Raw genomic sequence first — 12803 nt, 5'->3', positions numbered from 1 at the left:
TTTTGTTGGTCCCCTTTTTGAAGCAATGTTTTACGGCCGGATGCCCTTCCTGCCACCAACCCTGTTTGTCGTTTGTGTTTGCCCCCAACCCAAGGCCTCCATTATGACGTCATAATTCGACATGTACAAAACTTCATCCGATCAAGATGCAATTTCTTGAGCGCCATGTCGGCATAAACTGGTGGAGAAAAAAAAAATGATGACGTCATCGGTCACGTGGTTTGGCCGCCATCTTGGAAAAATCGAAAAACTTTGCACCTCTATATCTCCGAAAGTGCTGAATGGAAAGAATTGAGACATGGCTCATTGTAAAGAACTCTTCATGGGGAATAAAATATGTTAATGATGTCATAGGTGCCTCCATTATGACCATCATTCGACAAGTACAAAACTTCATCCGATCTAGACAAAATTTCTTGAGCATAATCTCGGAATAAATTAGTTTAGAAAACAAATAACGACGTCATTGGTCACGTGGTTCGGCCGCCATATTTGTTCAAAATGGCCGATAAAAAGTACATTCCGGCAAGTCCTCGGTCTCTGACCGATTTTTTCATTTGTTTGTTTGTCTGCACAGAATAAATATGATTTTCTCTGCAACCGTTGGTCCGATTGACAGGAAATTTTCACCATAGGTGCATCTCCACCTGCAGAATTTTTTAATTATAATTATGACGTCATCAGTCACGTGGTTCGGCCACCATCTTGGAAAAAAACGAAAACAATTGCACCTCTGTCTCCAAAAGCGCTGCATAGAAAAAATTGAGACATGGCTCATTGTAAAGAACTCTCCATGTGGAATAACATCTGTTAGTGATGTCATATGTGCCTTCATTATGACATCATAGTTTGACAAGTACAAAACTTCATCCAATCAAGATTTCTTGAGCATAATATAGGGATAAATTTGCAGAGAAAAAAAAAATGATGACGTCATCGGTCACGTGGTTTGGCCGCCATATTTGTTTTAACACAAAAGCCTTAAAAACCACTGAAAACACATCCTGGTCAGGGTCTGTAATCTGATTGCTCTTTCTTGTTTATTTTTGTATAGTGCAGATGCGTTTATGGTTTTTACGTAAATGTTCATTGAGATTTTTATTTCACATTTTACAGTTGTAGAAATTGCAATTTCCAAATGGTAGATGTCGATTGAGTTTTTTCTTTTTGTTTTGTTTTTACAGACATGTTTACGCTTTTTTAAATGAAAATTTTCATTTACGGACATTATTGTCATCTTTATTTCACAGTTTACAGTTATCTAAATTACAATTTTCAAATACTAGATATTGATTGAGGGGTTTTTAATGTATGCATTTACAGCTTTTTTGCATAAATTTTGATTGAAATTTTTATTTTAGTTTACAGTTATAGAAATTATAATTTTAAAATGATTAAATATCGATCAAGGGTTTTATTTGTTTTTTGTTTTTTTATGTACACATTTACGGCTTTTTTAATGTACATTTTCATTGAGATTTTTATTTCACAGTTTACCATTATAGAAATTACAATTTTAAAATGATTATATATTGATTGAGGGGTTTTTCATGTATGCATTTGCAGGTTTTTTTAAATGTAAATTTTCATTGAGATTTTTATTTCACAGTATACAGTTATAGAAATTACAATTTTAAAATGATTAGATATCGACTAAGGGTTTTTTTTGTTTTTTAATGTATGCATTTACAGCTTTTTTAATGTAAATTTTCATTGAGATTTTTATTTCACAGTATACAGTTATAGAAATTACAATTTTAAAATGCTTACATATCGACTAAGGGTTTTATTTGTTTTTTTGTTTTTTAATGTATGCATTTACAGCTTTTTTTATGTAAATTTTCATTGAGATTTTGATTTCACAGTATACAGTTATAGAAATTACAATTTTTAAATGTTAGATATTGATTGAATATGTTGTTAGATTTAGATTTTTTTTTTATGTTTGTTTTTTTTTTGGGTTTTTTTAATGTACACATTTGCGTTTTTTTGCATCAATTTTCATTTATGGACACTTTCTGATGGATCTGCGATTTCCCCAGCGTACCAGATTTGATACCCGTCGGCAGGCCAAATTTCAGCTTTCTGCATCACCTGGAAGCTACCGAACATTAATATTAGTCAGTCAATGAGTGGGTGGTTAAAAAGAGCTTCCTATACTAATATATATATATATATATATATATATATATATATATATATATATATATATATACACACACACACACACACACCAGTAGGGCATGCTTGCATAGCACAAGCAACTAACTACAGTACTTTGGTTCACCCTACATGTAGCATGAAGACTTTTTTTTAAATTCATTTAATTTTTTTCTATGCACATCAAGATTGGAAACCAATGCAGATAGACATCCACTGCTTACTACTTCGATATTGCTTTTCATTCAGAACTGCACAGAAATGGAAAGTCATTACTCTGGGTTCAAAGTCACCCCGTATACATTAAGTATGCATTAAGATACGGTGTCATAGATGGAAATTTTCGACCATGGGTTTTGATTTGTTTTGCAACTAACTTGTTGAAATGTTTGTTGTTCGTCATCATTATTAGCTCTTTATTAGCTCTTTCACGAGCCTCGATTCAGTATACAAAAAAAAAAATTTAAAAAAAATCGATATAATCCGGTCTAATTCACTTGGATGAGGTAACACGAACCTGCATACTTCCCTTGTAGGCAGAAAACAGGTGCTGAAATGAATGTTTTGGATCAGGAATTGGTGGCAATACACGTGATGTGATCCTGCAACAACATCAATATAAATGATTTTCTTCATCAAATAATACAGTGGCCTGCAATGTATTCACCCTCCTCCAAAGTTTACAAATTTTGATGCCACCTGAGCTTATTTCATGATTCTTTGAAATCAAACTTAATATAAATAGTCTTCACAAACTACTCTAAAGTGATAGAGCTAAAAATGCAGATAAAATGTGAATAAGTTTGATTAACAGAGAAACTCAGATGATTCTCAGTTGCATAAGTATTCAAACCCTTTATCTAATTAACCCAAACCCTTTGCCTAATTAACCCTAAATCACTCCAGGAGCAAATGATTTGTTTTAAAGGTTACAAAATAAGTGTAATAGGTTTCACCTGTATGTAATCAGTGGTTTAACTTAAAAATTAAGCTTCTCCACTTATGTAAGGAGTTTTAAGGTGAAACACTCGGTCAACCAACAAGGCGAACATGAAGACCTTTCCAAAGCAGCAGCTTTCCAAAGAAGTCAGACATAAAATGGTGGAGAAGCACCGTTCAGGAGAGGGTTATAAGAAGATTTCAAAGTCACTCGTTATCCCTTTGAGTTCGGTGAAATCCATCATTACGAAGTGGAAGACGTATCATATCACCCAGATTCTACCCAGATCAGGTCACCTGTCCAAAATCAGCACCCGGGCAAGCAGGAAACTGGTTCGGGATGTGACTGTAAATCCAACAATGACTAAAAGATCCACAAGGCTCTGTCTGAGATGGGAGTTAATGTTCATCAATCAACAATATCCTGTTCCCTTCACAAAGCTGGCCTCTATGGACTTCTGTTCATGGCATATTATTTTCCACATATATTGTGGGATTGTGAGTTACACAGGCAACCGTGACAGATGGGGACATTGTTTGAAGGCTTGGGGTGGGCATAGGATTGATGCCTTAGGATTGGGATGGGAAAGGTGATGACTTGGGGTTGGGAGGCAAACGTTGATGACTTGGGTTTGCGAGGCAGAGGTTGAGGACTTGGGTTTGGGAGGGCAGAGGTTGAGGACTTGGGTTTGGGAGGCAGAGGTTGAGGACTTGGGTTTGGGAGGCAGAGGGTGAGGACTTGGGTTTGGGAGGCAGAGGTTGAGGACTTGGGTTTGGGAGGCAGAGGTTGAGGACTTGGGTTTGGGAGGCAGAGGTTGAGGACTTGGGTTTGGGAGGCAGAGGTTGAGGACTTGGGTTTGGGAGGCAGAGGTTGAGGACTTGGGTTTGGGAGGCAGAGGCAGAGGTTGAGCATTTGGGGTTGGGAGGCAGAGGGTGAGGACCTGGGGTTTGAGGGGAGGGGAGTTGAGGACTTTAAGTCACATTTTACAATATCGGAATCACAAATTACCAGTATGACTATGCTTGAGCATCTAGATCCTCACAGAGAGTTTCACAATTTACTCAGTTTCCCAGAACATCAAATCTAGCATAAAGTCGCTCAATTCATCCACGAATTTGGAATCAGGAACTTGAATGGGCAACCTCACATCCTTCACCTTCTCGGTCATGCCCACCATATTTCTGAGTTATGAGCATCACCATCGTGTAGTTGTTCTTCAATCTTATCCTTGTACGACCGTTTACACTTGCCGATGACAGAGCGCAGTTCTTTCTTCGCCACTCTCAGGGCACAGGCATCCTTCTACAATCTACAGGAATGCATGTTTCTTCTTCGGGCGGAAGAGGGTGAATTCCCCAATGGCCAGCAGAGATATGGAGAGGAGTGGCGACCCCCGTCTATACTACACACTTACCCATGTGTACCAGCCATAGAAAGGCAAATATGATGACAAACACACCATCATTGCCCGAGGAGACTCGACATCATCAGTTTTAACACTTTTGCAAAGTACAGGCATTCTTTTCAACTTTTGTCTATACTTGGGAGAGAGATGGATCACCTTATGAACCGATTGCCCGATCGCAGGAGTACACTTCATCACATAAGCATGTTCACTGTTGCAATGACATTTGTCCAAAGATCATTCACATAGTGATGGAGCCGAGGGATCTGCTGACTGAGGTCACATCTATTGAAGTCCCCAATAATCAGGATGGATTGATCCACTGAATGGGTGATCGCCCTGTTGTTGATAATTCGTTCCAATACGCACTTAAAGTCCGGCCCTGGTGCACGCCAGAATAATAGGGCACTGACCAAATTCCCCTAGCAGGCAGTGGGGTCGGAAAGACACCATCAGTTCCTCCAATATCGTTCACATACCACAAAATATTTGGTCCAATTCAGATTCACCAGCATACATAACCCGTCACCTACAACTATCAGGGACGCCTCTTTGTGGTAGTTGTATTTGGGTCTGCGGGGATCTTTTGAGTCTTCAGGATATTTGAGGTCTTCTGGGTCTTTATGGTCTTTAAGGGTCGTTGGGATATTTTGGGTCTTTGGGGGTATTGGTGGTCTTGAGACTTAAAGGGTCTTCAAAGGTCTATTGGGTCTCAGCAATCTAAAGGGTCGAAAGGCATATTCCAACAGTACGTAATTAATTGACAGGATGCAACCGACATTCAAACAGTACCTAATTAATAGATATACAGTCACATGGCTTCACCGCCTCATGGCTTCACGGACCGTGTTTTTCGGTTTTATACAAATTTGAAGAAGAAGACGTTTTGGTCACAGATATACATGCATGGATACATAACCATATACGTTTGCTCCGTTATAATAAGATTACATAATCACTTTGGAAAATGCGGAGGTTTAACTAATTTGCCAAATGTTTCATTACCTTCTCCTATTGTAGACCACAAGGGAAAGGGCGACGCAAAGAGCAGAAGCAAACGCCAACACAATTGTTCCTTCGGTCGATAAAATATCCTTGGTGGTCGACACTGCGCAGAAGGGATCATTCCTTGATTAAAGGCAACATTTCGCACACGAAGTGAGCAACGATTTGCACGCGTGAGTATCGCGAGAGTCGACTCACAACCACACCGGGCCTCTCCACTCCAGGTACTCCAGTCCCCTTGACGCACAACCTTGGCTCGTGTTCGAAACACGTATTCTCGCCTTTTATCCAATCCCTCGATCTGCAGTTCGGGCTTCTTGCTTTCCCACTCCTGGCAAAGTTCAAATCAAAATTCCAGTCATTCATTTAAATTAAATAAAATAAATACACAGATCACTTAACTATGTACGATGCCGATTGTGCTAAACTTCCAGATTTTTATTTTATTTTGACGATCTTTAAAATAATTATTGAAGTATATGATTATTTAATTATTTATTACTAGCAACGGTACCCGCCCTAGGGGCGGGGCTTCAATTGGGAGGCCCAAATGAAAAGGCAAAATATCAGAAATTGAAGGTTTAAAAAAATATTTTGAACGATTTATATAAACATCCGTTAAATCGTATCACACACAAATCATCAAAATCTAAACTATTTATAGAATTTAAATAAAAGCCGCATCACTGTTCATATCGGTAAATATTATTCCATCGTGCTTGGAAAAACTGGAAAATTTTGAAATTGGAAAAATTGGAAAAACAATATAGCCTAATTTACTCCAGGGGGTCCCAGGATTACCCACCCAAAATTTCGTTGCAATCGGTTCAGCCGTTTTTGCGGTACCTGGGAACAGACGGACAGACGGACAGACTTTTGGTGAATTATAGTAAGATTCTTTTTATTTTTATTGAATATTATTTATTATACATATATTTATTATATTATTTATTGAAGTATACATAAGTATATGATTATTGAATTTATTATTGAAGTATATGATATATATATTTTTCCCTTATTATTAATTATTTATTGTAAAAGAATTATTGAATCATTGAATATTAATTAATTAATAATTACTATGGAATTAAAATTGAAGTATATGCTTGAACATGGCATGGTATATCATGTTCCATGAACTCTCGAGTTACCTCCGCCACCAAAGGTGGGCTGTTGTTATGTTTTCACCCCTGTCTGTCTGTCTGTGAACAGGATATCTCAAAACATTGTGGATGGATTCGGCTGAAATTTGGTGGAGATGTTGTGTGTGTGACTGTGTATGTGTGTGTGTGTGTGTGTGATAAGGGCAAAATGATGAGATTTTGGTAAAGATCTGGATTCATATTTGAAATTTCAATTATTTATTTATCACTGGTTCTTTATTTACCACTAGTAAAGGTGCCCGGCATTGTCTCTCCTCCCACCCCACTTCAGACTCCCACACTCCCTCAGTCTGTCGTGGAAAATTGCATCATATAATGCATAAAATTGCTCCAAACTCATAATTTGAAAACTATAGCACGTACAAAAGTGATGCATACAGCGATTCATCGATATGAAGAGACATTCGATGATGTGATTGAGAAAAATATTTTAAAAACCAACCAATTTTCAGCCTTTAATCGTGTAGAAACGGTTGCGGTCTGTTCCAAGGCAAGGCGTTTTTGATCAGGCCAAAACCCTGTGAGGGATAGCGGGCTGACCAAGGATAAAGCCTATTTTTGTTTTAATTTAATAAGGCCGTTAATTACAGTCGTGGCCAAAAATATTGGCACCCTTGCAATTTTTTCGAATAACTCACAATTTCCTTGAAAAATAAGTTTAAATTGACAAAAGTATTTGGTCTCCACAATTCTTTATTTCACTGTTAGTATTATGGAACCTTTGTTTTTTATTTAGAACTTAATAAATCCTTTTAAATCAGAAAATAAAAATAAATGGCATTGTCAAAATTATTGACACCCTTGACTTACTATTTGGTAGCACAACCATTGGACAAAATAACTGCAGTCAAGCGCTTCCTATAGCCATGAATGAGCTTCCTACACCTATCTACTGGCAGTTTGGCCCACTCTTTTTTTTGGGATTCAAGATTGAGGCTCGTGTAAGAGCTAACATTAATCACAACACAAAAAAAAAAAAAACGACACATAAAACATGATAAAGGGAGCGGGAAACAAGATGGGGAGAGAGAGGGAAGCACACAAGTACAACAGCAGAGAACAGAAGAAGTTGGTATTTCAAAAAAGTGAAACTTGTGCAAAGTGAAAACGCTCTTCTTGTGAAACACTCTTGTTGTGCAAACTGCTCCAGTTCTCCCAGATTTGAAGGGTGCCTTCTCCCAACTGCTGTTTTCAGATCTCCCCACAGGTGTTCAATGGGATTTAGATCTGGACTCATTTCTGGCCACTTCACAACAGTCCAGCGTTTTGTCTTGAACCATTCCTGGTGTGTTTGGGGTCATTGTCCTGCTGCAAGACCCATGACCTTCGATGGAGACTCAGCTTTCTGACACTGGGTTCAACTTTGCGCTCCAAAATACCTTGGTAATCTCCTGATTTCATGATGCCGTGCACACATTCAAGGCACCCAGTGCCAGAGGCAGCACAGCAACCCCAAAACATCACTGAACCTCCTCCATGTTTGACTGTAGGAAAGGTATTCTTTTCTTTGAAGGCTTCATTTTGTTTTCTGGAAGCATAGAGATGATGTGATTTACCAAAAAGCGCTAATTTGGTCTCATCTGTCCACAGGACATTCTCCCAGAAGGATTTTGGCTTGTTCTGGTGTGTTTTGGCAAACTCCAGTCAGGCTTTCTTATGTCTCTCTCTCTCAGCAGTGGGGTCCTCCTGGGTCTCCTACCATAGAACCCCCTTTCATTGAGTTGGCGACAGATGGTGTGAGTTGAAACTGTCGCACCTCGTGTCTGAATTTCAGCTTGAATCTGTTTGGCAATTGATCGAGGTGCTTTCTCCACCATTCAAACAATCCTTCACTGCAATCTTCGATCAAGTTTTCTCTTGCGGCCACGTTCAGGAAGGTTGGCTACTGTGCCATTGGTCTTAAACTTCCTGATAACATTGTGTACGGTGGACACAGGAACATCAAGGTCTCTGGAGATGGACTTGTAGCCTTGAGATTGTCCATGCTTGGCTACAATCTTGTGTCTGACCTCCTCAGACAATTCTCTGGTTTTCTTTTATTTTCTCCATGCTCATTGCGGTACACAGTGACACAAAACAGCAGAATGACTTCTTTTCTCTATTCAAACTGGTTGAATGAGTGATTTTTATATTGCAGGCACCTGCAGCTGACCACAGGTGAGTTCAATTCCAAAGTAAAGGAGAATCACCTGCTTGAAATCTAATTATTTCCAACAACTTCCAAAAGGTGCCAATAATATGTCCAGGCCATTTTAGGATTCCTGTGTGGAATAAGCTAAGATTTGGTAATTTTTTTCAGCTTTTTTTGTTTTGTTCCACTGCAAACCAAAGAAATACATCTGTGGATACCAAAATACTTTTTTATTTTAACAATTTTCTGGAAGAAATAGTGCATTATTTGAAAAAAAAGTGCAAGGGTGCCAATATTTTTGGCCATGACAGTAACTTCAATATGGGTATTTAAATTTACTCAAACACCCAGTTTTGATTCATGCACTTCCTTGAAGTTCCTTTCGTATCCGTGTAGAGATTTGGGCCACTAGGCTTCATGGTTTTGTAGTTATGGAGGAGACACACACCGTCTTTCATTATTACAGATTGAGCTTCATTGTGTCTGTCCAGGCCGTACCGTTTTTTACCAATTGAGCTTTTGTCATAAAATCTTTAACAAACCTTCATTATGAGAATATTGAGAACACAAATTTATAAAATGTACAATATTTATTTATTTTCGCTGTTATTTTGGTCAAGTTTGTGTACAATATTTATTTATTTTCACTGTTATTTTGGTCAAGTTTGTGTACAATATTTATTTATTTTCACTGTTGTTTTGCTCAAGTTTGTGTGCAATATTTATTTATTTTGCTGCTATTTTGATCAAGTTTGTGTACAATATTTATTTATTGTGCTGCTATTTTGGTCGTTTGTGTAAAATATTTATTTCTTTTCGCTGTTATTTTGGTCAAGTTTGTGTGCAATATTTATTTATTTTCACTGTTATTTTGGTCAAGTTTGTGTACAATATTTATTTATTTTTGCTGCTATTTTGGTCAAGTTTGTGTGCAATATTTATTTATTTTCGCTGTTATTTTGGTCAAGTTTGTGCAATATATATTTATTTTCGCTGTTATTTGGTCAAGTTTGTGTACAATATTTATTTATTTTCGCTGTTATTTTGGTCAAGTTTGTGTACAATATTTATTTATTTTGCTGCTATTTTCGTCAAGTTTGTGTGCAATATTTATTTATTTTCGCTGTTATTTTGGTCAAGTTTGTGTGCAATATTTATTTATTTTCGCTGTTATTTTGGTCAAGTTTGTGTGCAATATTTATTTATTTTCACTGTTGTTTTGCTCAAGTTTGTGTTCAATATTTATTTATTTTGCTGCTATTTTGGTCAAGTTTGTGTACAATATATATTTATTTTCGCTGTTATTTTGGTCAAGTTTGTGTGCAATATTTATTTATTTTCACTGTTGTTTTGGTCAAGTTTGTGTGCAATATTTATTTATTTTCGCTGTTATTTTGGTTAAGTTTGTGTACAATATATATTTATTTTCGCTGTTATTTTGGTCAAGTTTGTGTACAATATTTATTTATTTTCGCTGTTATTTTGGTCAAGTTTGTGTGCAATATTTATTTATTTTCGCTGTTATTTTGGTCATGTTTGTGTACAATATTTATTTATTTTCGCTGTTATTTTGGTCAAGTTTGTGTGCAATATTTATTTATTTTCGCTGCTATTTTGGTCAAGTTTGTGTACAATATTTATTTATTTTCGCTGTTATTTTGGTCAAGTTTGTGTACAATATTTATTTATTTTCGCTGTTATTTTGGACAAGTTTGTGTACAATATTTCTTTATTTTGCTGCTATTTTGGTCAAGTTTTTGTGCAATATTTATTTATTTTCGCTGTTATTTTGGTCAAGTTTTTGTGCAATATTTATTTATTTTCGCTGTTATTTTGGTCAAGTTTGTGTACAATATTTATTTATTTTCGCTGTTATTTTGGTCAAGTTTGTGTACAATATTTATTTATTTTCGCTGTTGTTTTGCTCAAGTTTGTGTGCAATATTTATTTATTTTGCTGCTATTTTGATCAAGTTTGTGTACAATATTTATTTATTTTCGCTGTTATTTTGGTCAAGTTTGTGTACAATATTTATTTATTTTCACTGTTATTTTGGTCAAGTTTGTGTACAATATTTATTTATTTTCACTGTTGTTTTGCTCAAGTTTGTGTGCAATATTTATTTATTTTGCTGCTATTTTGATCAAGTTTGTGTACAATATTTATTTATTGTGCTGCTATTTTGGTCGTTTGTGTAAAATATTTATTTATTTTCGCTGTTATTTTGGTCAAGTTTGTGTGCAATATTTATTTATTTTCACTGTTATTTTGGTCAAGTCTGTGTACAATATTTATTTATTTTTGCTGCTATTTTGGTCAAGTTTGTGTGCAATATTTATTTATTTTCGCTGTTATTTTGGTCAAGTTTGTGCAATATATATTTATTTTCGCTGTTATTTGGTCAAGTTTGTGTACAATATTTATTTATTTTCGCTGTTATTTTGTTCAAGTTTGTGTACAATATTTATTTATTTTGCTGCTATTTTCGTCAAGTTTGTGTGCAATATTTATTTATTTTCGCTGTTATTTTGGTCAAGTTTGTGTGCAATATTTATTTATTTTCGCTGTTATTTTGGTCAAGTTTGTGTGCAATATTTATTTATTTTCACTGTTGTTTTGCTCAAGTTTGTGTTCAATATTTATTTATTTTGCTGCTATTTTGGTCAAGTTTGTGTACAATATATATTTATTTTCGCTGTTATTTTGGTCAAGTTTGTGTGCAATATTTATTTATTTTCACTGTTGTTTTGGTCAAGTTTGTGTGCAATATTTATTTATTTTCGCTGTTATTTTGGTCAAGTTTGTGTACAATATATATTTATTTTCGCTGTTATTTTGGTCAAGTTTGTGTACAATATTTATTTATTTTCGCTGTTATTTTGGTCAAGTTTGTGTACAATATTTATTTATTTTCGCTGTTATTTTGGTCAAGTTTGTGTGCAATATTTATTTATTTTCGCTGCTATTTTGGTCAAGTTTGTGTACAATATTTATTTATTTTCGCTGTTATTTTGGTCAAGTTTGTGTACAATATTTATTTATTTTCGCTGTTATTTTGGACAAGTTTGTGTACAATATTTCTTTATTTTGCTGCTATTTTGGTCAAGTTTTTGTGCAATATTTATTTATTTTCGCTGTTATTTTGGTCAAGTTTGTGTACAATATTTATTTATTTTCGCTGTTATTTTGGACAAGTTGGTGTACAATATTTCTTTATTTTCGCTGTTATTTTGGTCATGTTTTTGTGCAATATTTATTTATTTTCGGTGTTATTTTGGTCAAGTTTGTTTTGGGTACTGTTCAAAGCAGACGCAGATAGTCTGCATTTTGAGATGTTTTTTGTGTCACACCCATTCCTCTTCAAGGGTATTTAAGATGTGAGCACACATGGATTGATGGGCATCGGTACTTGTGACTTTTTCACACTGAATTTTGTGATTTGTAAATACTGTACTGTGAATTCAGCTGACTCGGAGTGGTGGGTTTCCCTTCCCTCCAACAAATTGTGGTGTACAAATAATCTTGATTGGCCTACGGAAATCCCCAAAATCATTTGATTACAAGAGTCACGGCTCATTTTGGTCAAGTACTCACAGTCCAGTTTTCATTCTTCGCTTGTCTTGTCTCGAGCATGTACTGCAGTTGATCCATTTTGTTTTTCCAGAAACCACCGGGTGGCGCGTGCCATGAGGTAAATGCCACTCCATCTGTACACGTCACTGTCAAGTTCTCTGGAGCATATGGTCTCACTGCAAAGCAGATGTGAAAAAATACATTAGTGGACCTAAGAGTTCACCTTGACATCTACAGAAATGTTTGTCACGCATTAGCAGTTGGGCAAGTAAGATAAGTAAGGTTTATAGTGTGCAGATAAACCAAAATAAACGGAAAACAGAAAGTTATCCATGGTAAGGATTTTTTATTATTAATAGAGTTGAGGCTCATGGAAGAGCTAGTACACTGAATGGATCAGGACGCAACAGGACAAAAGGAACA

The 12803-nt window shown here is 35.9% G+C and overlaps 1 protein-coding gene across 1 annotated transcript in view; it reads right to left on the bottom strand.

The window, feature by feature from the left end:
- The window catches only part of LOC137427696 (interleukin-13 receptor subunit alpha-2), a 52233-nt gene that overhangs the window by 1481 nt on the left and 37949 nt on the right, over positions 1 to 12803 (bottom strand). The window contains exons 9-12 of the mRNA XM_068117370.2: positions 12402 to 12556; positions 5709 to 5841; positions 5511 to 5613; positions 2678 to 2762 (exon numbers count right to left, since the gene is read on the bottom strand). Coding sequence (XP_067973471.2) covers positions 2678 to 2762; positions 5511 to 5613; positions 5709 to 5841; positions 12402 to 12556 — 476 coding nt within the window. The remainder of the gene's footprint in view (positions 1 to 2677; positions 2763 to 5510; positions 5614 to 5708; positions 5842 to 12401; positions 12557 to 12803) is intronic.

Source organism: Myxine glutinosa, chromosome 5 (assembly GCF_964187855.1).
Source record: "Myxine glutinosa chromosome 5, kmMyxGlut1.1, whole genome shotgun sequence".
NCBI classification, from domain to species: domain Eukaryota; kingdom Metazoa; phylum Chordata; class Myxini; order Myxiniformes; family Myxinidae; genus Myxine; species Myxine glutinosa.
The sequence above is the reverse complement of the archived record's forward strand: the minus strand, read 5'-3'. Positions and strand labels throughout refer to the sequence as shown.